We start from the raw sequence: 25933 nt of genomic DNA on the forward strand, positions 1-25933 counted from the left end.
AGTTGGGAGCTAGTGTAGACACAGCCAAAGTGCAGCAATGCCTAAATACCTTTAACAATCTGGGTCTTAATTATCTAAATCCCATCAATTTCAGGATAGGTTAGATGCCTACTTGGTTTGCAAATCCCACTAAGAATCTGTCTTCATCTTTAGGGACCTAAATGTTTTCTAAAATATCCAGTTTTAGGAAACCTAAATCTTATTGAGAGTCAGTAGCATTCAGGCTTCTCCCTAAGTGCCAACATAATTATTTACAAGGGACTTAAGCTCCCAAATCACTTAGGCATTTTTGAAAATGTTGTTGGTATGGGATATTTACCTCTGGAGCACCCTTAAGCTGTGGGTGGTTCCTCCTCTTGATTCTTATATTCCCTACCAACTGCCAATTGATCATGTTGGGTTTTCTTAATGCTTAAGTGAATTTTTGGTCCTCATCCATAGTGCTTCCTGTCCCTCACATGTAGTAATGAGGATTAATTAGTTAATGTTTACGGAGGACTTTGAACATGTTAAACAATTGTATTTGTTAAATATCATTCCTCTTATTGGTACTATTGCTTTTATTCTGTAGTGACCACTTTTAAAGTAGTTATAAAATTGTTATCATTTAGATAAAGTAATAACACAAATCATAGAACAAAATTGTGCCTTTACTGCATAAGAACCTGAAAGGATACCGAAAGACAGACAGACAGACAATATTTGAGTATCATTGGTTGAAATATTTGTCTGCAAATTCTTTGTTGACAAATTTAGATGGGGTCAAGTGAAATATTTTGCAAATTCATATCAAATTGTATCAGTTAAGAACTGCTCCAAAATTCAGAAAGAAATCAAAATGTCTCATTCTGACATTTTAAATTAATTTTATATTCAAATCAACTTTTCAAGTTAAAACTTACTTTAGTTTCATTAATAAAAATAAAAGTTGAAAATTAAATGGAAAATTGGTTTTGGGGAAAAATAATAGTTATTGTTTTCCAAAACAAAATCCCTTTTTACTGGTTCAGCCAGTGGACTGAAAAAAATCTGTTGTTTTTGCTCAGCTATATATTTGAATAGCAGTCCGACTGGAAGATGAAATAATGCAAGATAGAAGAACCAAAATTATGGATGTTTCTCCATCCCAAGTACCCAGTCTGTAAGGTACTTGCTACCTATCCAGACTGACTCTCTAACTGACTCATTTGGTGTTAGAGGGGTGGTCAAGGATTAAATTATTTTCTCAAATATATATGCAGATCCCAGTGATATCAATACAGACTGCTTGAGCATCCAGATACAGCATTTGGCCACAAGTTTAATTTTTGCCCTTCCTTATTAGGTTTCAAAACATTAATGGAAAAGTGTTCTCATGACCTGAAGCTAAACAATTTAAAATATGGAAACACAGGATGTATAATTAATATTAATCCATCTTTGAAGTACTTTTTAATAAGTTCTCGCCAGGCATGCCTATAATTAATTTAACAAGAAGCAATAAACGCACAAACTACAGATCTTTTTTTAAAGGGAATCCCCCCTTTTCTTTTATGTAGATGAAATATAATGAAAAAGAAAAATCCCTGCATTTCAGTAGAGGAAGATCCAGTGTTTGTTTAATAATTTCTTGTTTCGACATGGCCTAAACCTACACTTCAGGGTACTTCAGGATAGCTGGCTCTAAGCCAAAGTAATAAATACCTTATGCTTACATTGAACAAACACATTGCTCTGTTTTCCTCCACAAACTAAAAAAAGCCCTGCATAAAATAAGGAGTGGATAACACTGAGGTAAATCTGCTTTTACAATATATGCCATTTTACCATCCATGTCCTTTATGTTTGTTCTCTCCTACTAAAAATAGTTGAGGTACAAAAATTAAGACACAGATTTTTTTTTTTAAGTGTACGTACACCTTTTTGCTCCAGAATTTCCTATGCAAAATTCTTCAAGTGATCAGGCTAATCAGAGTTGCATGCATAGAAACATATAAATACCTGCAAAATCATCAAGGGATGCACAAGCTGTTTTGCGCATACACACTTCTAAAAGAGCTCCTAAATTTGTGATTACCACAACATACTTAAACTAATTAATGATTTAAAAAAAAAGACTAAGCCATTCTTGATTATTAGAGCAGATAGCTGTTTAACATCAAAAGCATTTGTCAGAGACATAGGTACTACTAAAGAGTTAGCCTGCTCACGTAATCTGATTCTTATAAATATAAAATGGAAAAGAGCTTGACTTAATATAGTACCGTTTATATTAATGGTAACCTGAAGCAATTTACCATATAGTGAGATAGTAATGTAGGCAAATGTAGAGTGTAGAGGAACATGGCAACTATTACCTGTTCAGTAACAGAGCAGACATACACTTCTGAATGTTGTTTTCAGTGGCTGATGAATAAAATAATTTAAGCCTGGATTTTCTGAGTGTTGGTCTTAGACCTGTTGGACAAATAGGGCCCCATGCTTCCAAGGACCTGGCATTAGATCCATTTACCCATTGTTCTAGGTGCAATATTACCACCTATCTGTGGTCCATTATAACTCTGGAAGCATCAGAGTGCTGCAGAAATTGAATTCCCTAACTGTTCTCGCCTATTTCTTGATTAGAACACTGCTCTTTTGCCCCACTTCCTTGCTTCCCAATATATGGATGTATCACACAAATAGATGAGAGGGATGAGGTCATTGAACCAGAGGGAAGTTGCAGGTAGGAATGAAGGAAGCAGCAAGGTTGGGAGGGTGTGAGGTTGTATTCATTAGGTAGGGAAAAGTTGGGGGATGGGGAGGGACCTTGTCATGTGTGTACTAAAACTGAATATAGACCCACAAGTTATTTCATGTAGGGTTCCACAAAACTTAGCACAGGTCATGGCTAATTTCTTATTATTTTAAGACTGGAATGGAATCTGTAAGTGTTAGTCACCAGGAAAAGAAATATCTTTTTTTCAGCAGCATCAAAAGAATACCATCGCTAACAGTGCAGGATCTGCCCATAGTAGTAGGCATACTTCAGTCTGCATAGACTATGGATCGCGCCCTTTAAAGTTTCAATTGAGGACTTCATTTACAGCGTCTGTTGTGACTATAAAGACCCACATGAGAGTGACAGTCCTTGCTGCATCTCTTGCAGATGTAGTGGGTGTCTGGCAAGTCCTTATTGTGCTTTCTGTGCGCTCGCTTCTCCTCTGCTAGCTGTCTGATCTTCAACTCGCCCTTCTTGAAGGCCCTTTTGTAACCCCTGCCTCCATCTGCTGCGGTCATCTGCTAGATCTTCCCAGTTGTCCAGCTCGATGTCTACCTCTCTGAGGTCTCTCTTGCAGACATCTTTGTAACACAACTGGGGGCGTCCGGGAGGTCTTTTGCCAGAGGCTAGCTCACCATACAGGATGTCTTTTGGAATCCTTCCATCGTTCATCCTGTGGACATGGCCAAGCCAGCGGAGTCGACGCTGCCTGAGGAGGGTGTGCATGGTTGGGATTCCAGCTTGCTCGAGGACGGCAGTGTTGGTCACTCTGTCCTTCCATGATATTCCAAGGATGCGCCTGAGGCAGCTCAAGTGGAAGACGTTCAGCCTGTTTTCCTGGCGGGCATACAGGGTCCAAGTCTCACTGCCATAAAGGAGGGTGCTGAGGATGCAGGCTCTGTAGACTTGCATTTTGGTGTGAGTGTACAGCTTGTTGTTATTCCACACTCTCTTGCTGAGTGTAGACAGAGTTGTGGCCACTTTTCCGATCCTCCTATTTAGCTCAGTGTCCAACGACAGGGTGTCAGTGATGGTGGACCCTAGGTAAACGAACTCGTGGACAACCTCTAACGTATAGTTATCAGTGCTGATTGATGGGGATTCAGCAACATGCTGACCGAGTATGTTCGTCTTCTTTAGGCTGATGGTAAGCCCAAAGTCCTTGCACGCTTTGGAGAACCGATCCAGCAGTTTTTGAAGCTGGTCTTCTGTGTGAGACACTACAGCAGCATCGTCTGCGAACAGCATGTCTCTGATGAGGACTTCTCTCACCTTAGACTTAGCTTTCAGCCTTGCAAGGTTAAACAGTTTCCCATCGGATCTTGTGTGCAGCAAGATGCCCTCTGTTGAAGATCCAAAGGCACGCTTCAGGAGGAGTGCGAAGAAGATCCCAAACAATGTCGGAGCAAGCACGCATCCTTGTTTGACGCTGCTCCTGATTCTGAAAGCATCCGATAATGCGCTGTCATATTGGATGGTTCCTCTCATGTTTTCGTGGAACGACTGGATCATCTTGAGTAACCGTGGAGGACAGCCTATCTTGTGGAGCAGTTTGAACAGACCATTGTACGAGGGTATGAAGAAGGTATTAGGACCCACCCAGAACAAGATGGCACCTCTGAAATCCAAATCTGGTGAAGTCATCGCTGACAAAGCCAAACAGATGGAGCACTGGGTTGAGCACTACTCCAAGCTGTACTCATGCGAGAATGTTGTGGTTGACGCAGCCCTCGATGCCGTTGAGCTCCTACCAGTAATGGACGAACTGGACCAAGAGCCGACTGTGGACGAACTGAAGACAGCCATCGACAGCATTGCAGCTGGAAAGGCCCCTGGTCAGGATGGTATACCACCAGAGGTAATCAAATGTGCCGCGGACACACTCTTGGAACCCCTGCATGAGCTACTGTGCCTGTGCTGGAAAGAGGGTGAGGTTCCACAGGATATGCGTGATGCTAACATTGTAACGTTGTATAAGAACAAAGGAGACAGAAGCGACTGCAACAACTACCGTGGAATCTCCCTCCTAAGCGTCACTGGTAAACTGTTCGCTCACGTCATCCTTGGCAGACTCCAGAAGATTGCTGAGAGGGTGTACCCCGAATCGCAGTGCGGATTCCGCACAGAGAGGTCTACCGTTGATATGGCCTTCTCCCTAAGGCAGCTGCAGGATAAGTGCAGGGAGCAGAGAAAGCCACTCTACATAGCCTTCATCGACTTGACCAAGGCTTTTGACTTGGGCAGGATCTGCCCAGCACTGCACTATTGGGTCAGCACTGGGCATGAGACAAAGTTCTAGCATTAAAACTTGACCAAGGGAATGGATCAACGTACTTGGAAATAAGAACCATTTTTGCACCCATTTCTGTAATCAATGTTTCTTGAAATTATGAAATGTGTAGGTCAGTGATTTTCAACCCAGTTGATTGCCAGAACGGGAACTAGAGGAAGGAAATTTACAAGAATCCTTCATGCTGTATTTCAGTTGAGACTAACTGTGGTAGAGTCTCTTGAGGGAGTGTAGTCAGTCACAGACTCTGGAGTTCAGATAAGGATCACAACTTTTGGCTGCTCATTGGAACTCTAAGCCTCTTGCGTTTCACAAATTAGGAACTTGAAACCACAAACCACAACCTTTTGGCCCAGAGGTGAAAGGAATACCAGCTCAGCCACACTAACAACTAGTAAGATTAAAACCTTAATTGTAACAAATAAAACTAATGGAATTTTTTAAGTACATTACATTTTATGGTGCCTTCCTTAAGATTTATAAATGTATTATTCTTGTAGTGCCAAAAAGTGAATGAGCAAACTCGGTAAAACTGTAAAATGGTTAGAGAAGTATTAAAAGAAAATTTTCTTTTATTTTTAGTACAGCCAAGTTTCCATCTTTACATATTTCCACTATCATCAGAGTGAAGATATATCCTTCAAAACAGCTGCCTTCTAGGGATGTACTGGAGGGAATGCTCCCAAAGGCTCATAAAAATTTCTTGTAAAAATTTTGCCACCCGAACAGTTTTCTTGATGCAGATCGAGTTTGCCCCCTCTCTGGGATACTACCATAGGACACCTTTTTGCCTGTTAAATGGACCAGATTGCTTTAGGTGTTTAGGTATTTTCTAAAGATCTACAGAAGCATTCTGCAGAAACCAGACATAAGGTATGTCTATCCTTATGGGGGGTGGGTGGGGCTGATCCTTCTATGATCTATCTTCCAGAGATTGATTTTGCCACATGCATGAAGATGCAGTAAAAATCGATCTCTCTGGGCTTGACTGTCAACCCTCATACTTCATGCTGTTGTGTGGAGTAAGGGATGTTGGTTTGAGCCGAAGAGCCCCAGTCTACATCAGGGAACAAAGTCAATCCTGATACATTGATTCTACCTATTCTAATGGTGTAGCTAGAATTGCATATCTGAGATCAGCTTTGATCCCTGGTGCAGACCAGGCCATACTTTCATCACGTTCTCTCTCCCACCTTCATGCTACACAGAAATAAAACTTCTGCCTTGTAGTATTAATACATCCATAATGTTTTTAGGGAATAAGCTGTGTATCATTCCAATGCAATAAGTTTGTTAAGTAGTTATCTTCTTCCCTAGTTATGGGAGAGTATTTATGTTGAAATAGAAAAAAAAAACAAATGGATTTCCAAGTATATCCCTAGAGACTCACCCCTCATACACACAGCTTATCACAGAGGAGAGGAGAACATTTTTGTAGGATTTCTTTTGTTAAAATATTGGCAGGATATCAACTGTTACCTTGTAAACTTTTGAAATACAGCATCACTATGAATATGGTAATTTACATTTACCTGTTTTCTTCCAAGCACCTTGCTGAAGCCTTCTAGAAATACAGTGTTTCAATCTACAGCATTTACATGTTTTCATGTATTCACTTAATAGATTTCCTTTTCCTGTTCTTCCTGCTGCTGCTTCATTAGCTGTCCAGAAGTAAGATGTGTGTCAGGGGATCTGGTTTGTGATGATGATCACAGACTGAGCTCTACAATTCAGCTTGGCTGCAGACCAAGCCCTTTCATCTTCCCCTGTGGTTTGAGTTACAGTGAACTTAGTTCTCCAAGGATGATCATTCTGTTCCCATTTCTCTGCCGCCTCCCATGCATTCCCTCCTTTCTGCTTTCCTTAGGCCCCTAGGAGATGCAATTGGCACTGAGTCCCTTCTATCTTTGCATCCCCCAGCCAGAATAACTGACCACACCACAAATTCCAAAAATCTTCTGGAAGAAGGGGCATCAGATTGAAGGTTCACTAATCATATTGTACAGAGTTTCAGCTCTCCACTATTACAACTCAAGAGCATTAACTCCTTTATACCTGCCATCTCCATACCTCCACCCAGGGATATGTCTTGTGACCTCCTGATCTTGAGCAAACTCTGCTTGAGTACCGTACCAAGCTGTGATGGCTCATTCGTTATGTTTGCAGCCTCACATGTGTGAGCAGCTTTGCCAAATATTTGTGCCTCTAACAATAAAATCAAGATAGCAGTAATAATGATGAACAATTTATAATGCCGTTGAGAGCTCCAAAATATTTTAACCAGAAATTATTTCAATATGTTTGTATGCATGTGGTAATTTTATATTTATAAAAAAGTTTATATTTTTATTTTTGCTTACAGATTAAAAATAGATATAGATAAAATAAGCACTGAAAGTGATTCCATAGCTTAGGTTGAGGCATGAGGAATGTGTGTGAATATGTTTGAGAAGGAACATGGATGCAATATTGTTTCATTGTTTAGATATGACCTAGACATAGATATACATACAGAAACATGAGTATATGTACATGTGTGATATGTGCTTTCCTTTTATAAAAAAAAAAATTTGGGACCTGCACCACATCATTAATGTCTCACCAATTATGAATAAGTAGAGCTGAACTTACTTTCATTTGACCAAGAAAGAGACCATAAGCAAACTGGTGAATATTACCCTGTTTAACTGGAAGAAGCAAATAGGAATAAATGTGAAACACCTTTTAAACAATAGCATGATGCTGTATTGTTTAGGTACTTTCCCTGCTTGGTTTAGATCTGGCATACATCAGTACACTGAAGCAATGATTTGTAATATTCCTTAAACTCTGAACATGGCAAAGGACCGAATATAAAAACACTTTACATTTTTATATAAATATATTTTTTATATTTTATATCAAATATTTCTGGGAGTTTCTCATTGTAATGAGAGATGCAGCCAATACAACAGTGTTTTGCAGACAAAGAGCTCCTTTCCCTTCTTCAACTCCTTCTTTCGCTATTAACTTAGCCTGTTTAATTTTGACCTCTCCAGTGGAATAGTGACAGAGCTGGAATTTGTAATTAAAACGCTGCCTTTAAAATCCTCCATATTGGAGAAGCCATCAGAAAAGGTATTTAAAAATTGTAATGAATACCAAAAATAGCCCTTTTTGGAAGATATTGTTTACCTGTACCTCAGGCAACACCTGCCCAAATGCATAAATGACAGGTTTTTTTATTCTCACAGGGAAAGGTATTGCACTATATTCTAGGAAAGGTGCATACAAGTATTTCACACAGGAAAGGAGTGAATAGTTTGGTGCAATCATTGACTGTATTTCTTTATTTTTTTATAATTCAGTAACTATGCATTTAAAATTAATAGTATATCAGTGCTAACTCACAATTTTTAACACTTTTGATGATGAAAAAGTTACTTTATCTGAGGAAATAGACACTCCAGTAGAAGACACTAGAACATTTTTACATTATATAGTTATGTGACTAAAGTATATGCTTTTTGTTGAATGCAAAGACTTTTGGGTGTACAATCCTTTGTAAATCCTCATTACAGTATATGTCAAAGTACTAGTTTTGGGATGAATTCAGCACTTGTAAAGTGCAGAATTTCAGCTCTGGAGATGGAAGCACTTCTTTAATCTGCAATGCAGTCAATACTGTAGGCAGTTACAGTGCATACTGCTTCAAAATATGCCTCAGAAAATATCGCTGTGAGAAGGCTGTCTAGTCTTCATGGCTATTTGTTCCATAACTAATCTTTGAACCTAATCTGACATAGCTCATGTAATAGCCTGTGGAGTGAGGTGATATGTCCTTATTTGCAGAAACAGTAGCAGAATTATAATCTGAAACAGTGCACATTTACACTCTAGTAAATTAGGAGGATTGTAATAGAGAGAATCGGAGTAGTCAAGACAGGAAAGATAAATCACGAGAAAGGATTACATCAAAAACAAGAGCATGGTAAGAATGATGGGTAGGCTTCCAGGAACAGGAAAGGAGGGTGAAAAACTAAGATATGGTTAAGGTATGACTCCCAATATTTTTGACATTGGAGTTCAGGTTGAACCTCTCATCTGTCAACATCCATAATCCAGCATGATTTTAGTTAGCTGGATGACCACTTATCGTGAGTGTTGCCAAGTTTCTTGTTCCCTTAAAGTTTGCTTACAGCCACTACTGCTGGCACTCAGTGTTCTGTGCTGTTATGGAGCTATAAGTTACCCCCAAATGTCTTCTAAGAACCCAGTAAGCAGTGGAAGACAATATTGACCTCCTGTGGTCTGGCAAATTCTCTCATCCAGCACTGGTAAGGTCCCCAAGGTCCCCAATTGTTCAATCTGTAGTTTGAATTACATTTAAAGTAATTTTTAGCAGAGGAAGAGATATGAGGGCCTGAACATCATCATAAAGCTACCCTAAATTCTGTGACTCTTCTAAACTCCAGATTAGGCCAGGGTGCTGGAACCATTTTTATAGTGAAAGTGCAGAGACCTGTTGGACCAACCAGTATGTTATGGAAACCACTTTAAGCTGGGGACATGGCAGCAACCTAGTTCCAGCATCTTCAGATAACAAACTACTCCTCAGGCTGTTATAAAAGTTATTTGTTAAATAAAATGTATGAGGTATGAAAAGATTACAAGTTATAGGTCTCAGGGAAGTAGGGAAAGTAGGTCCCCAGATATTCCACAGCATTCCTCTTCTAATGGCCTCTTCAGGAGAGAAGAGTCAGAAGCAGGGCAAAAGACATGGACCTCTGCATTTGTTGAACCCAGGCTGTTGTGTGGAACTTTGCTTCCCTCTGTACTGGTTCCAGAGGCTTCATGTGAATGATTGGCTCTTTCATGATGTTTTGTGGACACTCCCTGCTTCTTCCCCCATTGAATGCCTCCCCTCACAGCTTCACGTTAGAACTAACAAGGAGGCTTTGTAGGAGTCAGAACAGTTTTAACTTCAAATTACCAATAACTCCAATTTGGATCTCCCACCAAATGATTTTTGCCTTTGCCACTTTTGTGCCATGCTCCTCCTCAAAAAGCCTACACTCAGCCTGGCTCGTAGAAGACGTTAGGATGCGACTGTTCTCCTCTCTTAGAACTACCCAGTCTAGCTGCCTTCACTTGTTTTAGAGGAGGAGGTTGTCCCTATATTTTTCAGTGTGTGTACTCCTGTAATTTCACTATACACCAGTCTATAGAGAACAAGTTATTTGCTGATGAAGGGATTAGGGAACAACAGTTTCCCAGTCTGGCCAACAATCTGCTTTTTGTGTTTGCTCATCATTATGTCCATATAGGTTTTTCCTATATATTGTGAGAAATGCTGGTCCATTCTTAGGGGGTGTTTGTTTTCTCTGTCTTTCTAGATACACATATGTCCCCCATCACTGTAGTATTTGAACACTTCCCCATCAGTCATGTGTTTTATCTTCTCAACATATTATCAGTTTGAATGCTTCCCCGTAAATAATGTATTTTATCCAGTGAAGTAGGAGGCATTATCCTCATACAGGAGGTTGAGGCGCACGGCAGCAGAACTGACTTGTCCATGGTCACACATGAAGGTTGTGACTGAAACAGGAATTGAACCAAGTTCTGAAGTGTCAACTCAGTACCTTATCTACCAAACCATTCTGTAAAATACCTATTAGACATCATAAGCCATCCTGATTTTACACACGTGCTACTTGGTTACCCAAATCTAATTTTTGAAACTTAAAAGCAGTGTGGAATTCCAATACAAGTGAAAAAGACATTTGGGGTGATGATATAAGTATATATATTATAAACTATCCACCTTCACCTTTCAGTAAAATTAGTCCCCTAATGGTCCCCATAATCCTTCTGTTATTTAAATATAATGTACCTTTGCTGGCAGATATACACACTCAAGTTAATCCATTGGCAAATGACGTGAAGCAAACTTTTGCATGTAATTGCATTGTGAAGCACAAGTAACTAAGTATTTTGAGTGCATTGCCCTAATTGAGTCCTGAGTGATTAATTACATCTAGCATTTTACATTTTGATCTTTTAAACTGGCACATTAGCCCTTATGTTCTCATATTTGTGCTTTATAATGACTGACTAGATTATGATACACACTTGAAAAGGCAGAATACTAACTGCTTTCTTGAAACTGAGTTTTTAATTGTAGGCCCCTACCATTTGTTGTTTCATCACTTCTGCACTGAGAAATATGTGCAGCTTTGTCAAAGAAAAAAAAATCTCTCCATGAAGTTAATCTTGCCTATTCTTAATTGCTTTTGAAGGCTATTTGTTGGCCTTGCTTTGTTAATTTGGTAGTAGATTGAGAATTCTTGCTTCATATGGTATCAAATACTTGGATTATTAAAGTTCAATACAGTATTGCTGTGCTGAAAGTGAGACTTTATATTTGTGGAAACAAAGTGATGTCTCGTGGCATCTTATAGACTGAGATATATTTGAACATAAATTTTCGTGAGCAAAGACCCACTTTTTCCAGGGACACTGGGGATCAGGGTTTGATTTGATGAGTCATCCACTTTATGCAACCTAAATGTAAAATGCTACCAGGTGAACTTAGTACTAAATAATTACCACTTGGGTAAATAAATACATAAGATGCTGAGCAATGATTAATTGGGCCCCCCCATGGTCCTCTGTACATTAGGAAGCATTGTGAAGTGATGCATAATATAGATCTGTGCAAACTAGTAATACATATTTGCTCAACTGGCATAAATTAGAGTTAACTACACTATTGCAAGCCCTGTGCTACACCAGCACAGCATAATACCTCTAGGGATTTGCACTGGTCTCATGCAAATATTCACATAATGGACATGCCTTAAGTTTCAAACTACCCTTTCACTTTTAACTTCACTTGTTATTGTAACTGATGATACCATTAGTCTCTTCTCATGCTGTTTTCTGCCAAAGGAATCATATAGAGAAATAACAGTGGTAGCCATGTTAGTCTGTAGCTTTGCAAATAACAAGCAGTCCTGTAATACATTAGAGACTAACAAATGTGTTAGGTCATGAACTTTCCGGTAATATCCACTTCCTCAGATGAAGTAGTAGTTGTTTAGGCTTCAACAAACAGCTGGAGGTCCATTTCATCGCTGAACAGAACTGGAGAGAGTTGCAAAGTAATCACATGCTCTCCTGATACCTCTGTTTGCATCATTACACAGCAATATCACATTAACACAATATTGTAACAGGATGACATCACATAATGTCATCAACATGACACTGATCTTTCAGAATTCTTCTCTTTTCCAGCCTATTTGTGGTGTATTGGGGCTACACTGCAATGCTCGGTTGGGCTGCTAAGAATTCGTAGCCAAAAACAACTTGCTAACAAATTCTGTACTTGACTTTTCTCAAGAAGGTTGTAGTGCTCAAAGTTTAGAGAGGAGTGTGATGAACCCAAGAGGGAGTTCTACCCAATGTGGCTTCTTTAATTCCAGCTGTCTTTTGATTGTGTAGTTAATACAGAAGGAAAAGCAGGACTCAGGCTTATCTCTCCTGTTATTCAACTATTCTGTGCTGTAGCCACAGCTGGCACAATGATGTATCCTGAGCTGCATATTATTTGAAAACATTGATCTGACCCGACAACAGTTTTTTCAGTAAGTTTGAAGAGATTCTTATAAGGAGGAAACTCACAGCAGCAGATTCCTTTTTATAAGAATGGCCATGCTTGGTCAGACCAACAGGCCGTCTAGCCCAGTATCCAATGCCAGATGCCCCAAAGGAAGTGAACAGAGCAGGAAATCTTCTTGTGACCCCTCTCCTGTCATCCATTGTCAGCCTCTGACAAACAGAGGCTAGGGACACCTCTCCTGGCTATTAGCCATTGATAGACCTAACTCCACGAATTTATCTAGTCTTTTCAAACCCTGAAAAAGTCATGGCCTTCACAATATCTTCTGGCAAGGAGTTCCACAGGCTGATTGTATGCTGTGTGAAGAAAAACTTCCTTTTGTTTGTTCTAAAACTGCTACCTATTAATTTCATTTGGTGATGCCTAGTTCTTATGGGAGCAAGTAAATAACTTTTCCTTATTCACTTTTCCACACCCATCATGATTTTATAACCCTCTGTCATATCTGCCCTTAGTCTCTTGTTTAAGCTGAAAAGCCCCGGACTTTTTAATATCTCTTCATATGATACCCATTCCTATTTGGTTGTAGCAATAAGGTAATTTTGAAGTGTACAGGGTCCTTTCGAAAAGGACCCCATGTAGATGAGCCACATGTGATCAAAAGCAGCACTTTCAAAGTGCTGCAGCCTCTGTTATGCTGATGAGGTGCTGCATATTCATTGCAGTGCCTTGTTAGCATATCCCAAAATGTCTCATTAGCATCCGCCTTTTGAAAGAGAGGTGCTAGTGTAGACATAGCCTGTATATCTTTTTTGAGATGAGGCAACCACACCTATGTATGTATGCACTATTTAAGATGTGTGCATGTTGTGGATTTATATGAAGGCAATAAGATATTCTTTATCTTATTCTCCATTCCTTTTTAAGTGATTCCTAAAATGCTGGGGTTTATTGTTTTTGTTTGTTTTGTTTTGTTTTGTTTTGTTTTGTTTGCTGCAGCACATTGAGTGGATGTTTTCAGAGAACTATACACAGTGACTCCAAGATCTCTCTGTTGAGTGGTTATGGCTAAATTAGTCCCCATCGTTTTGTATGTACAGTTATTATTTTTTCCAATGTGCATTACTTTGCATTTATCAATATGTTAAAATTGATTTGCCATTTTATTGCCAAAACATCTAGCTTTGTGAGATCCTTTTTAAGCTCTTCCGAGATTGTATTGTTCTTAGTTATCTTGAGCAGTTTAGGATCATCAGCAAATTTTGCCACCTCACTGTTTATCCCTTTCTCCATATAATTTATAAATATACTGAATAGGACTGGTCCCAATATGGACCTGTGGGGAACACAGCTAGTTACCTTGCTCTGTTCTGAAAAATGCCATTTATTCCTACTCCTTTCCTCTGTCTTTTAATCAGTTATTAATCCATGAGAGGACCTTCCCTCTCATCCCTTGCCAACTTACTTTCTGAGGCTATGTCAACACTACAGCATAAGTTTGAATCTAAGGCACTTAGCTCAATTTTAAATTATGACTGTTCACGCATCAAATATCTTAGTTTCAAATTTAGGGTGCACTACGGCTGATATTCTTATTCTGACAGCCTGAGTGGGTTTAACAGGAAGTTTGAATGTAAGCATTCAAATTAATAGTACTGTGGAAACAGCTTCCATTTAAATTGGTTTTATAGGCTTCCAGAGGAGTCCCACATGTATCCCACAATGCCCCCCAGTTGTCCACTCTGGACAGTTGCATCTCCAATGCTCTCCAGGATTGCAGAAAGTAAAGTAACAGGAAAACTGTGAATTTAAGATTTCAGGAACTAGCTGTTGCTGGGGGGAGGGGAAGTCTTCCCCCTGCCCCACATGGCAAAAGTTTTCAGAAGTCTGGCTGTTGTCAGGGGGAAGTCTCTTGCTGAAAAAATGGCTATTTGCATTCCTCGGGAGGGGAATGAGGGCAATGCAATGTGGGAAGATAACATCACATACCCACAACCACTTGCGGGGTATTTTTTCCCATACTGCACCAGCGAAAAAATCCAGAGTGCCCTCGGGCTGAGGGAACTGTGGAATAGGTTCCCCCAATGCACTGCTGCAACAGTTGATGTTTGGCAATTTAGTGTGGCAGCACTAACTTGAATTTGTTGGGACTTTGTGGGGAAGGAAGGATACTCAATTCAAATTTATAAAACCCAGCATTACAAAATAGATTTTAATAAAATCAAATTTATATCGTAGTGTAGACATAGCGTTAGTCTTTGGTGAAGAAACTTGCCAAAGGCTTTCTGGAAATCTAAGTATGTTATGTCCACTGGATCTCCATTGTGCATATGTTTTTTGACCCCCTCAAAGATCTGTAGCAGATTAGTAAGGCATGATTTCCCTTTACAAAAACCATGTTGACTTTCCCCCCAGCAAATTACATTTATCTGTGTGTCTGATAATTCTATTCTTTACAATAGTTTCAACTAATTTGTCTGATACTGATACTGGTCTATAATTATCAGGCTCACTTCTAGAGCCATTCTTGAATATTGGCATCACATTAGCTTATTTTCCAGTCATTAGGTACAGAAGATGATTTGAAAGTTAGGTTACAAACCAGAGTTAATAGTTCCACAATTTCACATTTGAGTTCTTTCAGAATTCTTGGGTGACTGCCATCTAGCCCCAGTGATGTCTAACTGTTAAGTTTATCAGTTTGGCTGTGTCTACACAGGCACAAATCTTCAAAATAGCTGTATTTTGAAGATTACTAATGAGGCGCGGAATTGAATATTCAGCGCCTCATTAGCATTAGGACTCTTCTGGCCACAGTGCTTCGAAAACACCGCTTTCAAAAGCGCACGGCTTGGTGCAACTACACGGGCGTCCTTTTCGTAAGGACCCACGCCTTTCGAAATCCCCTTATTCCGATCAGTGAGCGGGATAAGGGGATTTCGAAAGGTGTGGGGTCCTTTTGAAAAGGACCCCCATGTAGCCGCACCAAGCTGCATGCTTTCGAAAGCAGTGCTTTCAAAGATCTGCGGCTGGAAGCATCCTAATGCTAATGAGGCGCTGAATATTCAACTCAGCGCCCCATTAGTAATCTTTGGCCATTAGCATGGCTATTTTGAAGATCTGTGCCCATGTAGACACACCCTTTGCGTCAAAAATTCCTCTAATGACATTTCAATCTCAGATAGTTCCTCAGATTTGTAACATAAAAGAATGGCTCATGTTTGGGAATCTCCCTAACATCCTCGGCTGTGAATACCAAAACAAAAAAATTATTTAGTTTCTCTGCAATGATTTTATCATCTTTGAGTGACTTTAGCAACTCAATCATCTAGTTGCCCCTCTGGATGGTTCACAGTATTGTTGCTTTGTGATAACATTTTACAAATGTGCAAGTTCCATAATAAACTTTTGTATTTTGGGTGTTAAGGATACAGACTATAACTTTGCTTAAATCAAAAATAAATTTATACCGAATATATTCTAATACCTGGTATAAAATGCTTACCACATGAGAGAGTATTTGGAACTATAATGAGATAATTGTGACATAGCTCAACTATAAAACATTTCATGTGCACATTTGAGTGAACTGTACAATGCAATGTTTGAATATAAAGACTATTAAAATTCTGGGGCTAGTTTCTTCAAAATTCAGAACATGCTTGCTTTATGAAGATGAGAGAAGGAATGCAGCTGCAGTTTGTTTTTATTGATGTCAGTTCTGTGAATTTCAGTGCTTTCTTGGACAGACTGTGAGGGGACGGGGAAAGCAGACAGAATGCTGGGCCTGCTCTTACTCATGTAAAACTACCATGATTTGCAGAGGGAGTTTCACTTGTGTGAAGACTATACGGATGGGGTTACTGACTGCACCAGTGTTCTACTCTTTTTAAAAATACTGTTCTGATCATTTAGTAGAGCTGCAAAATTAATCTCCAAGGTACCATATTATTTAAGAAAGTAAAAAAAGAAATGTAACATATTTTAGTCTGCACTGGTTGAGATCGTAGGATGTTGAAAGTGGCAAAGATTTAAATATCAGGTCTAACAGATTACCTATTTCCCTTGTGAAGTATTCCCCTAATGTAATCTTTGTAATCCTTCTTATATTTGTTTTTAAATAACAAAGTGCTACATGACACATTTCTATGCTGAAAGACAAGAAGGGAGAAGAAAACTGCCATTAACACTTTATGGTGAAAGCAGCAACAGGAGTTTTCTTTGAAGAGAGTATATCCTAATATGACATTTTAATCCTATCCTTTTTATTGTTTATATGCTGGTTTTTGTGATGTCATTAAGAAGTCTACATAGTGTTTTATATGCATTTTGAGTGAGTAACTCTGTAGCATGCATTTTTTCTGGCATGCAGTGCTTTGAACAGTCACCTGTATGTAAAGTAAAATGAATGGCACTTACAAATGTTTCCTACATTTCAAATTACAACTATTTGTCTGAACTCCATGTTCTGAAGAATTAACAATGCTAGTGAATGGAATAATAATTTTCTTTTCAACTCCTGAGGTAATAGTAAAGCATTTTTTCAGGCTTTATATGAGGAAATATATACTCCCCGTGCTTTTCAAGAGCAATGAAACATGTACAGGATATTTGTGGTCATATTTTTTAAGCCTTAATAACAATCAGATATTATTGAATAAAATATTTTAGAAGCAGCCCTTTAGCCATTCAGAATCAAATATTTGAGCCCCAAGTTACTTTATATTTAACTCTGTATTCTTTTAAGAAAAGTCGCAATGTTATCTAATGGTTAAAGCAAGCATCTGAGAGTCAGTGGAGCTGTGTTCTGTTGTGAATTCTTACACTGACTGTGTGAATTCTCTCATTCATCTTGTCTCATTTTTCCCATCAATATTATAAGAATTAAAATATTTAGCAATTTTTGTGAAGTGCTTTGAGATCCTTTGATGAAAGGTATTTCTTAATAACTATAGGCTTTAAAATTTACTACTACATATAAAGGATTCAAGGACAAGTTTTCAAAGGTATTTAAGCACCTAAAGATGCAGTTTTATGTCTAATGGGGCATTATAGGGGTGCTCCTTTCCCTGAAGGCACCATTGAGTATGGAGCCAAGCATGCACAAAACTTTTTCTACACTAGTACAATAAGGAAATATTTCTCTGTTGTTAATTTTTCATCTCGCTGTAGCAGTATATTTTGCATTTCAAATCACATCCATTTTTATATTTGTTAATACAGTATGAAATGTGCTCATGATTTCATTATCAGTGTATTTGTTAAAACAAATACCAATTGTCAGTCTGAATTAGGTATTATGGAAGAATGGAAGTATGATTAAAAGCAGTCCATACCACAGATCCTAGCAAAAGAATGAATGAATGAAGTTTCCTTAGAACTTCCAGAACAAATTTGATTTTGTTGCATTTCCAATAATGCATAACTGTGAAGTTGTGGGAATCCTTGCCTGGCCATGAAGGCTCCAAGAACTGCAGCCCCTTCAGGGGACCTGCAGGAAGATCCGTCGAGGGAAATTTTATACTGGATTTGAGGATGGAGCATGTTCAGTGAGATCACAGTTCTTTCTTGGATTGGCCCCCAGTACATCAGCCAGACTAGCATAAAGCAGCTATAGGGAAGAACACCTCCTCTACAACGAGTGTTGGCAGATGGAGCAGAAGCAGAAGGGGCCAAATTGCAGCGCAGATCTACATCCCTGTAATGGCCAATGTGTGCAGCTGAAACAGGTGTGCAACATACGGAATCTCAGAGTCTGTGTGTCATGCAATTCTACCATTTTTTAAAAACTCTTAACTCATTTCAAGTGGAGATTTCTTTCCCAAAGCATATAAGCTTGTAATTATAAATGTTTTAGTAAACCATTTCTTAAATTGTTCCTGGCATGTTACCATTGGGTAACCTAATCAGGAGTCTTGAAACCTGCTAACCAAAAGATATTTTAAATTAGACACACTTGTTTTACCTCATTCCTTCTACTCTATCTTGTGCTTCCTTTCACAAAATGGGCACAAATATTCATTTGTAGGTCAAATATCTGTAGATGGCCTTTCTGCTACCTTTCACCTACTTTGAAACTCTTAAGACTTTAGTCCACAGCAGGGTTCTGTTGTAGTGTAGAATCCACAGCGGTTAAATTTTGTCTGTTCTCCTGGCCTGCCACTAGTGAATAGGCATGCTTTTTCCAGCCCACAACGGAGCTGGATTATTGAGTTATGGCACCAATCTGGAAAAAAAGAATTGCCACTGCTCTGGTGCTCAGTTTTCAGTTTTTATTTTAACTGTAAAGGGCATGCAATTTTAATAAGTCATGATTAGTGCATTCCTAGTAGGCTGCGCCCTCAGTAGCTTGATGCTTTAAGTAAAAGAGTAATATTGTTTAATATCTGACCACAAAGACACCTGAAATTTAACCACTGTGGTATTTTTTCCAAGTAGGTTTCACCAGCACTTTCCCCTGTGAATAGTCTAAAATTACCATGCAAAATATATTGATACTTTGATTTTTATTTATAATTTACGCCAGCTGTAGGTATACAGATGAAACTTGAATTTTTCCAGCGGAAGTTTTGGACTGCCAGCAGACAGGTAAGTTCCAGTTAGTTACTTTTTATTGCTATGAGACCATAGCATCTCTTTCATTGTACAGGTGATATGCTTGTACCCTAGATATTGTATTTTAGATATATTTAGCCAAGGCAGTTCTAAGATTTCCTGTGAAGGTCTATAAGCTATTCTTTTGATTTACTTTTTAACTCAGGAAGGGTTTCCGTGAGGCTGATAACATGCACGAATGGAGAGCCTCCCAAACATTATGGTTCAAAGTATAACCTACAGACCCATGAACTGTTGTCCCAAGGATACTTTAAATGGAAAAAATAGGGACACAAAAATATCAGTTACCTGTCTTGCCATTCCCATGCACAGAAGTAAGATGGGAGTAAGGCTCCCTCGCTCCCTCGTACCACCTGTCTGTAATATGGGTTACAGTTCAGTGAGAAGAGCAGCCGTCAGTGGGCTGCTGCTCTCATTCCACAGCATCTAGAAAGGGAATGAGAGTCCCTTGTCTCTATAATGCACCAACTACCACAGCTGGTGCAGGGGGAGAAGTCAGGTAAAGGGCTGGCAAAAATTGAATCCCTGTTGGAGGAATGGGGAAACAAGGACCAAATTGTGAGACTTAATCACAATTTGTTTTTTGCTCTCTCTTGGGATGGCACAATTGTGACCCCTTTTAGGGTTTAAGATATATCTCTAATGTGGGCAGTAGTTCACCAGGGTTAGCCCTGGTGAGCCTCCAGACCCAATATTTACCTGCACAGGTAAATAAAGGCTTCAGGAACCCGCCAGGGGCTTACCTTGGTGAACCACATCTAGCCTACAGGATACTTATTGCCCACCACTGGTATATCTGCCCTCTACCTTTGTGACCTAAAGTAATGATCTAGAGAGTAACTGTATTCAGTGAATCATTTTTGGCTAGTTTGCTTTTTTATAAACAATACACTGTGTATAAAATGTGTATTTATTTAACAACATAGCCTCTTCCACTTTTAAAGGGATCATGAGATTTCATCACCAATTTGAGAATATGTTGAGATTGAAGCATTTCTGAGAATGATCATTTGTAAAGTACTCTGTGAAATTTGGGCTCAGTCTTCCAATCCTGACTCTCACAATAGTCCTACTGAAGTCCCAATAGAGTCTTGTCTATGTAAGGCCCTGTATCATTAGAAAGTGGCAGCAAAACCTGGAACAAGTAAATGAAATTAGCGCAGCATGAATTAACCCCCTTGATGCAGATGTTGTCCAAACAGGATTGGGAAATTAATGTAACCTTGTCCTGCCGTTGTGCTGCTTTCTAAATAAACTGCTGTTCTTGATGAAATTCTAATTTATCATTTTTAAATGTTAGTTTGGGCAAACACCAGAGTAAAAAAGAAAAAAAAATTGGTATAAAATATAATACTCTATTGATATCCCCTGCAGTGTGCATCTCTTGATGGAAGATGTTCTATAAGCTGTGATGATGAAGTAAGTATTTTATAGACTTTCTCATCTTCGATCTCCATTTAAATTTTAGTATGTCAGCTTTATCTGAGGTAAGGCAGTGCACGTCATAAGATCAGTTTGGAAATGGTAAGAAGCTGATCAGGGATTCCATTCCACCCATGTACTGTTTATCTTAACATCTGTCACCAGGAAGGAAGTCTCCACGGTGTGGCAAAGATTTTCAGGGGGCTGGCTGTCACTGGAGGGAAGTCTCCCCTCTCCCGCCCCCGTCCCCCAGCAACAAAGATTGCAGGGGCTGGCTGTCGCTGGCAAAGGGAGTCTCCACCTCACAGCAAAGATTCTGGGAGCTGGCTGTCGCTGGGGGGAAGTCTCCTTCTGAAAAAATGTCCATTTGCTTTCCATGGAGAGGAATAAGGGCAATGCAATGTGGTAAGATGACATCACATACCCCAACCACTTGCGTGGCACTTTTTCCCCATCCTGCACCATCAAAAACCCCAGAATGCTACGGAGCTGAGGGAACTATGGGATAAGTTTCCCCCCAGTGCACTGCTGCAACAGTCCATGTTTGGCAATTTAGTACTTTGTTGGGACTTTGTGAGGAGGTGAGGACACTCAAATTCGAATTTATAAAAACAGCATTAAAAATCAATTTTAATAAAATCAAATTTATCTCATAGTGCAGATGTAGCCTGAGAGAATCTCTCCCCCCTCGACTTTTTCATCTGACTACTTCACTGCTATCCATACATCTCTGCAAAACATTTAAACTTTTACTAAACATGTTTTGATGAAATTTCATTTCGTCGAAAATCTTCCCACTAGCTCCATTAAATAGTGAATTCACTAGACCGCAGAGGCTTACGAGGCAGCACTAAAGAAAAATAAGTATTAGCAGTCAGCCAAATCTCTGAACTTCGTCCATGTCCCCCTCCCATTAAATAGCTGCTAATACAAGTAGTCACTGCTATTACTCTGGCAATCAAATGTGAAAAGGCTAGTGATTATACTGTGCCCTTGCAATCTGGATAGATGCTAATGTGCCTTTTTAGTCTCTCTCTTTAGAGACCTATATCTCCTTCCTTTGAAGCATGCATCCTCCCTTTCTATTTTTAAGCTTTTAAAAAGGTTGTTCTTTTCAACTACCAATTTAAAAATTACACCCTCTCCCCAAAATGCTTGATTTTATGCTAAGAAAGCCATCTTCTATTCTGTCATTTGCATTTCATTCCATCTTAATTAGGGCTCAGTGAGGTCACAGCCTCTTTCCCTAAAATGTGATGTGGCTCCCAATACAAAACATGATCTCTGCAGAATTATTAATTTGACATTTCCTAATCTTGCTCCACTAAAGTTACTTTTGTTGCTGCCTGCTGTGGACTTAATAGATGAGCTTTACCCATCCAACAGCCTTTAAGTATTCATATCATTGGATTCCCAGTTACATGTAATCAGCTTGCTGAACAGAATACAATCTCAGGTGATCTGGGCAGAGTTGAAGTGCTATGTGGAATCTCCTTACCATTTAGCTCAAGCCATGAGACACCGTAAAATCCAGCATGGGTGAAAGTGATTCCTTTCTCTGTAGCTGTCCTAATGACTGAATAGTAATGATACATATTTTCTTATATAAAACAGCAGTGATTATGTGTAACTTTTTTGTCAAATCAGGTCTTTAAATACACCATAAAATATACCATCAGTTGCTATACTGGAGAAAGGGAGCAGATCTGCAAAAAAGCAAAAATTTCCTTTTTTTTATATCCTATCAAATATCAGAAGTTACAGACTGTATCTGTGCCCCTCAGTCTCCTTCCCTCAATGGCAGGCAAACATCTGTTAAACAGTTTTACTTATTGGTAAGCAGCAGCTAAAACCCAGCTAAGAGCAGAGGAAGATTTTTATGGCAAACCTTATTGCTCAGTAGGCATAAGATGAGCAAGTTGGTGAGTTTTGTACCTTGCTTTTAATGGCACTGAATAGTGATGACATGCCACTCATGCAGTTAATCAAAAATTTCAGTTTCTTTGCGGGGGACAAGGAATTTATTAGTCTGTAATTTTCATGAGTGTTATGAGTTGTGGTGTGTATTAATCCATAATTATAGTCCATGGTGGTTAATAGTATTGTATGCAGGAGCTGTGCAAAATTCTCAGACCATGAACCCACTCGAAAGTAATGGAATCTTAGGTGGGAGGTCAGATACATTCTCAGACCTCAGCCCACATTCCTTCCAAGTTTATTCTGGTTATCAGAGCTGCTCTCTTTTGTAAATCTATGGGCTGTCTGCATAAGGGATGTTCTCTTGAAAGTCTGAAGTTCATTGAACTTGAATTGTTTAAGAAATGTTTAAGAATGTCTTGTTGATGCACTCAACCAGTTACATGCCTCCAACTGTCCTTTGCCAGTGCTGTATTTAATTAACAAAATCTTTCTTGGATTGCCAGCTATATGGAGAAGGCTATTTTCATTTACAACAGTGCCACGTCTACACTACACCATAAGTTCAAAGGAGCTTAGTTCGAAGTAACGAACTTAGAAAATGCATGTCCACACATGCAAAAGTGGATCGAATTCACTGTCCGCTACGTCAAAGTAGCGGCCCAGCACTTCGAAAGGAAACATCTACGCATCCATAGCTTGTATTTTGAAGTAAGAGGCCAGGAAATGGTGCAGACGACAGTTGTATGGCTAACAAGCCCTCCTGGGGCCTGCAGCCAGCCACTTCTTTAAAGGGCCCCTCCCAGCACACACACTCTGCACATGCTCAGGGCTGCCATGCTGTACACAGCACGGCACACCCTCAGCACAGAACTGAGCCACTGTGGACACCTTTATGGATCCTCAGAGTCCTCAGAATCTCCCCATGGGGGATTTCCTCCAGGCCATGGCCAGCCTGCTGGCAGTGCTGCTGGTAGCCATCCTCCAGCAGCACTGCAGAGCCAGCCTCATAGGCTCCCTCCTGCAGGCCCTCTGTCAGGGGCAGTGATTGCGCCCCACCCTGGTGATCTGGCAACTCTGGGGCTTTTCCACCAGCACCAACTGGTGGGACCGCCTTGTGTTGGATGAAGGTAGTTGCACTGGAGCAGGTACGGAGGCCTCAGAGTTGGTGGGAGCCATGGAAAGGACGGGGGGAGCCTGTGGGGAGAGAAGGGTCTGCTCGCCAGGAGAGTGACAGGTGGGAGAATGGGTAGGAACAGTGCCCCATGGTCGGAAGCCACCCTGGGAGCAGCAGTGGGGGGGGCTGGGGTGCTATGGAAGGTGTTGCAGGGTGGGCTGGCAAGGGAGCAGGAGGTTGGGCAAGGTGGGTAGCCAGAGCCTGGGTCAGAGTTTTCAGTCTGGCTGGGGGTGTCTCTCAGCACGGTGTCATCATGGAGCAGTCGTGCAGCAGGGAGGTCATGCTCCCTCTGCTTGTAGCACGCTCTCAGCTTCCTGCCTGGGGTTTCTGAGTAGCTACGTCTTCACATGCAGCCGGTGGGGACCATAGAGCGCCATCTGGGCTGGCCAGAGCATCTCTGGGCTCCTGCGGACTGCCGCCATAGCAGACCCCGCTACTTCAAAGTAGCAGAATGCAGAGCATCTACACACATCCTTTTTCAAATTTACCTCGGGCTCTATTTCCTGTCCTGGGAATGGAATAAGGACTTCGAAGTTGGCCCCCCTTACTTCAATTGCTATTTCAAAGTAATGCATAATGTGTGTAAATCTTCTGTACTTAACTTCGAAGTAAGCCCTAACTTCAAAATTTGTTTGAAAGTTCATTGCTAGTGTAGACACAGCCCAAGTGAAAGAAGGGCAAGTGCACTTCTGCACATGCAGGCTTGTTTCCCATTGAATAGTTAGGTGGGCCCAAGGAATAAATAAAATCCAAGATGTAAACCCTCTCCCTATCTGCTTTCTTGTGGATCCAGTGCTTTGTAGGTTGTCTGCAAGTCCTAATATGCTTTGAATGCCCATTGTCTTCCTTTGCTTTCTTACTGCTTCTACTGCTGCATCAGTATATAACACTGCTGGAATGAAGCCCCAAGAGGCTCCACCTGGTTCGTGTTCCAGGTTAAATTCCTGGAGTTGGGAGAGGCAGGCTTATCAGCACCTCTGCACCCCAACTGGCCAATGGGTGCCAAAGATTACAAGCAGAGGAGGAGATAGATACTCAATGTCCCCCAACAAGCATTTCCTTCTTTTGTTGATAGGGCTATCCATCTTCACCATCAGCCTAATCAACTTCCCCCAGCCATTGAGGTGCGGAGGCAGCATGTTTCAGTGCCACGCTCCCTTGATGATTAGATCAGAGGTGTTAGGGTGGGATTCTCGAAGGTTCTCCAGGTTGTCTTGTGTTAGCCTCAATTAAAGTTAATAGGAGTCTTATCCTTTTATTCACACTTGCAACTGTCCATGAGTTACAGCAATTTAACAAGTCCTGACCTACCAAGCAGGACAACAGCTAGATCTGCAGCACCTGCCAGGCTGGCTTCCCATTCCTTGCTTTGGGTGATTAGGAAAGGGTGAATAGCTTCAAGAGGTTCCATATCAGTTCCTGTTTCATCATTAGAGCAAACACCCAATCTGTTTTGTAGATAAGCAAAACTTATTGGAGTAACAGCCCCACCAAATTTTGGCCCATTGTAGAAAAGAACTGGAAACGGATATTTCTGGAAAATTGGGTTTTCAGGAGGGGCTCTTCACTGCCAGGATTTGACCAGGATCCAAAGTATCAAAATTCAACTTGAAAGAGAGCACAGTATTGTCACAATATTTCCAGTTTGGACCAGAAAGCTAAAGCAATTTAGATAACCTTTAAATATACATCTAAACATTTGGTTATCTGAACTTACCCTCCAAATGTAGTGTGTACATATTATTACTTAGTGAACTTTCCCTTCCTTATTGTCCTGGATCAGGGCTGCTTTGTCTGTAGTAATTTAACAGCTCCAAAACCAATGTCCATGGCAGACTGTTGTGAAGACAGTGTGGACCTGACCATGTAGTCCTTACTTGGGCAAAACTCTTACTGAAGACAGGCATGCAGGCTCAGGCTCTGTATTTAGTTGTTTTCAATTGCCAGTTGCAGGACAATTTTTTTGGGTTGCTGCTGTCGACCACTGAACTCCTTCTATTCTTAGCTGCATCTGACCTATTTGTGGTAAGAAAGGACGATTCTGGATTAAGAGCTAATCCATGAAATTTAGTATGTTGGGGGTGATCTTGATCTTTTTAGGTAAATTTCACAGTGTAAGGAACAATATTTTGCTGCGTTAGGTCTAGAATAAAGATATACATTACA

The 25933-nt window shown here is 40.1% G+C and overlaps 1 protein-coding gene across 1 annotated transcript in view; it reads left to right on the forward strand.

Moving 5' to 3' along the window:
* Positions 1 to 25933, forward strand: part of CACNA2D3 (calcium voltage-gated channel auxiliary subunit alpha2delta 3) — a 710484-nt gene that overhangs the window by 622245 nt on the left and 62306 nt on the right. Inside the window, exons 28-29 of the mRNA XM_075005060.1 lie at positions 19163 to 19224; positions 20626 to 20670. Of these exons, the coding sequence (XP_074861161.1) occupies positions 19163 to 19224; positions 20626 to 20670 (107 nt within the window). The remainder of the gene's footprint in view (positions 1 to 19162; positions 19225 to 20625; positions 20671 to 25933) is intronic.

This window comes from Carettochelys insculpta, chromosome 11 (assembly GCF_033958435.1).
Source record: "Carettochelys insculpta isolate YL-2023 chromosome 11, ASM3395843v1, whole genome shotgun sequence".
Classification (NCBI taxonomy): domain Eukaryota; kingdom Metazoa; phylum Chordata; order Testudines; family Carettochelyidae; genus Carettochelys; species Carettochelys insculpta.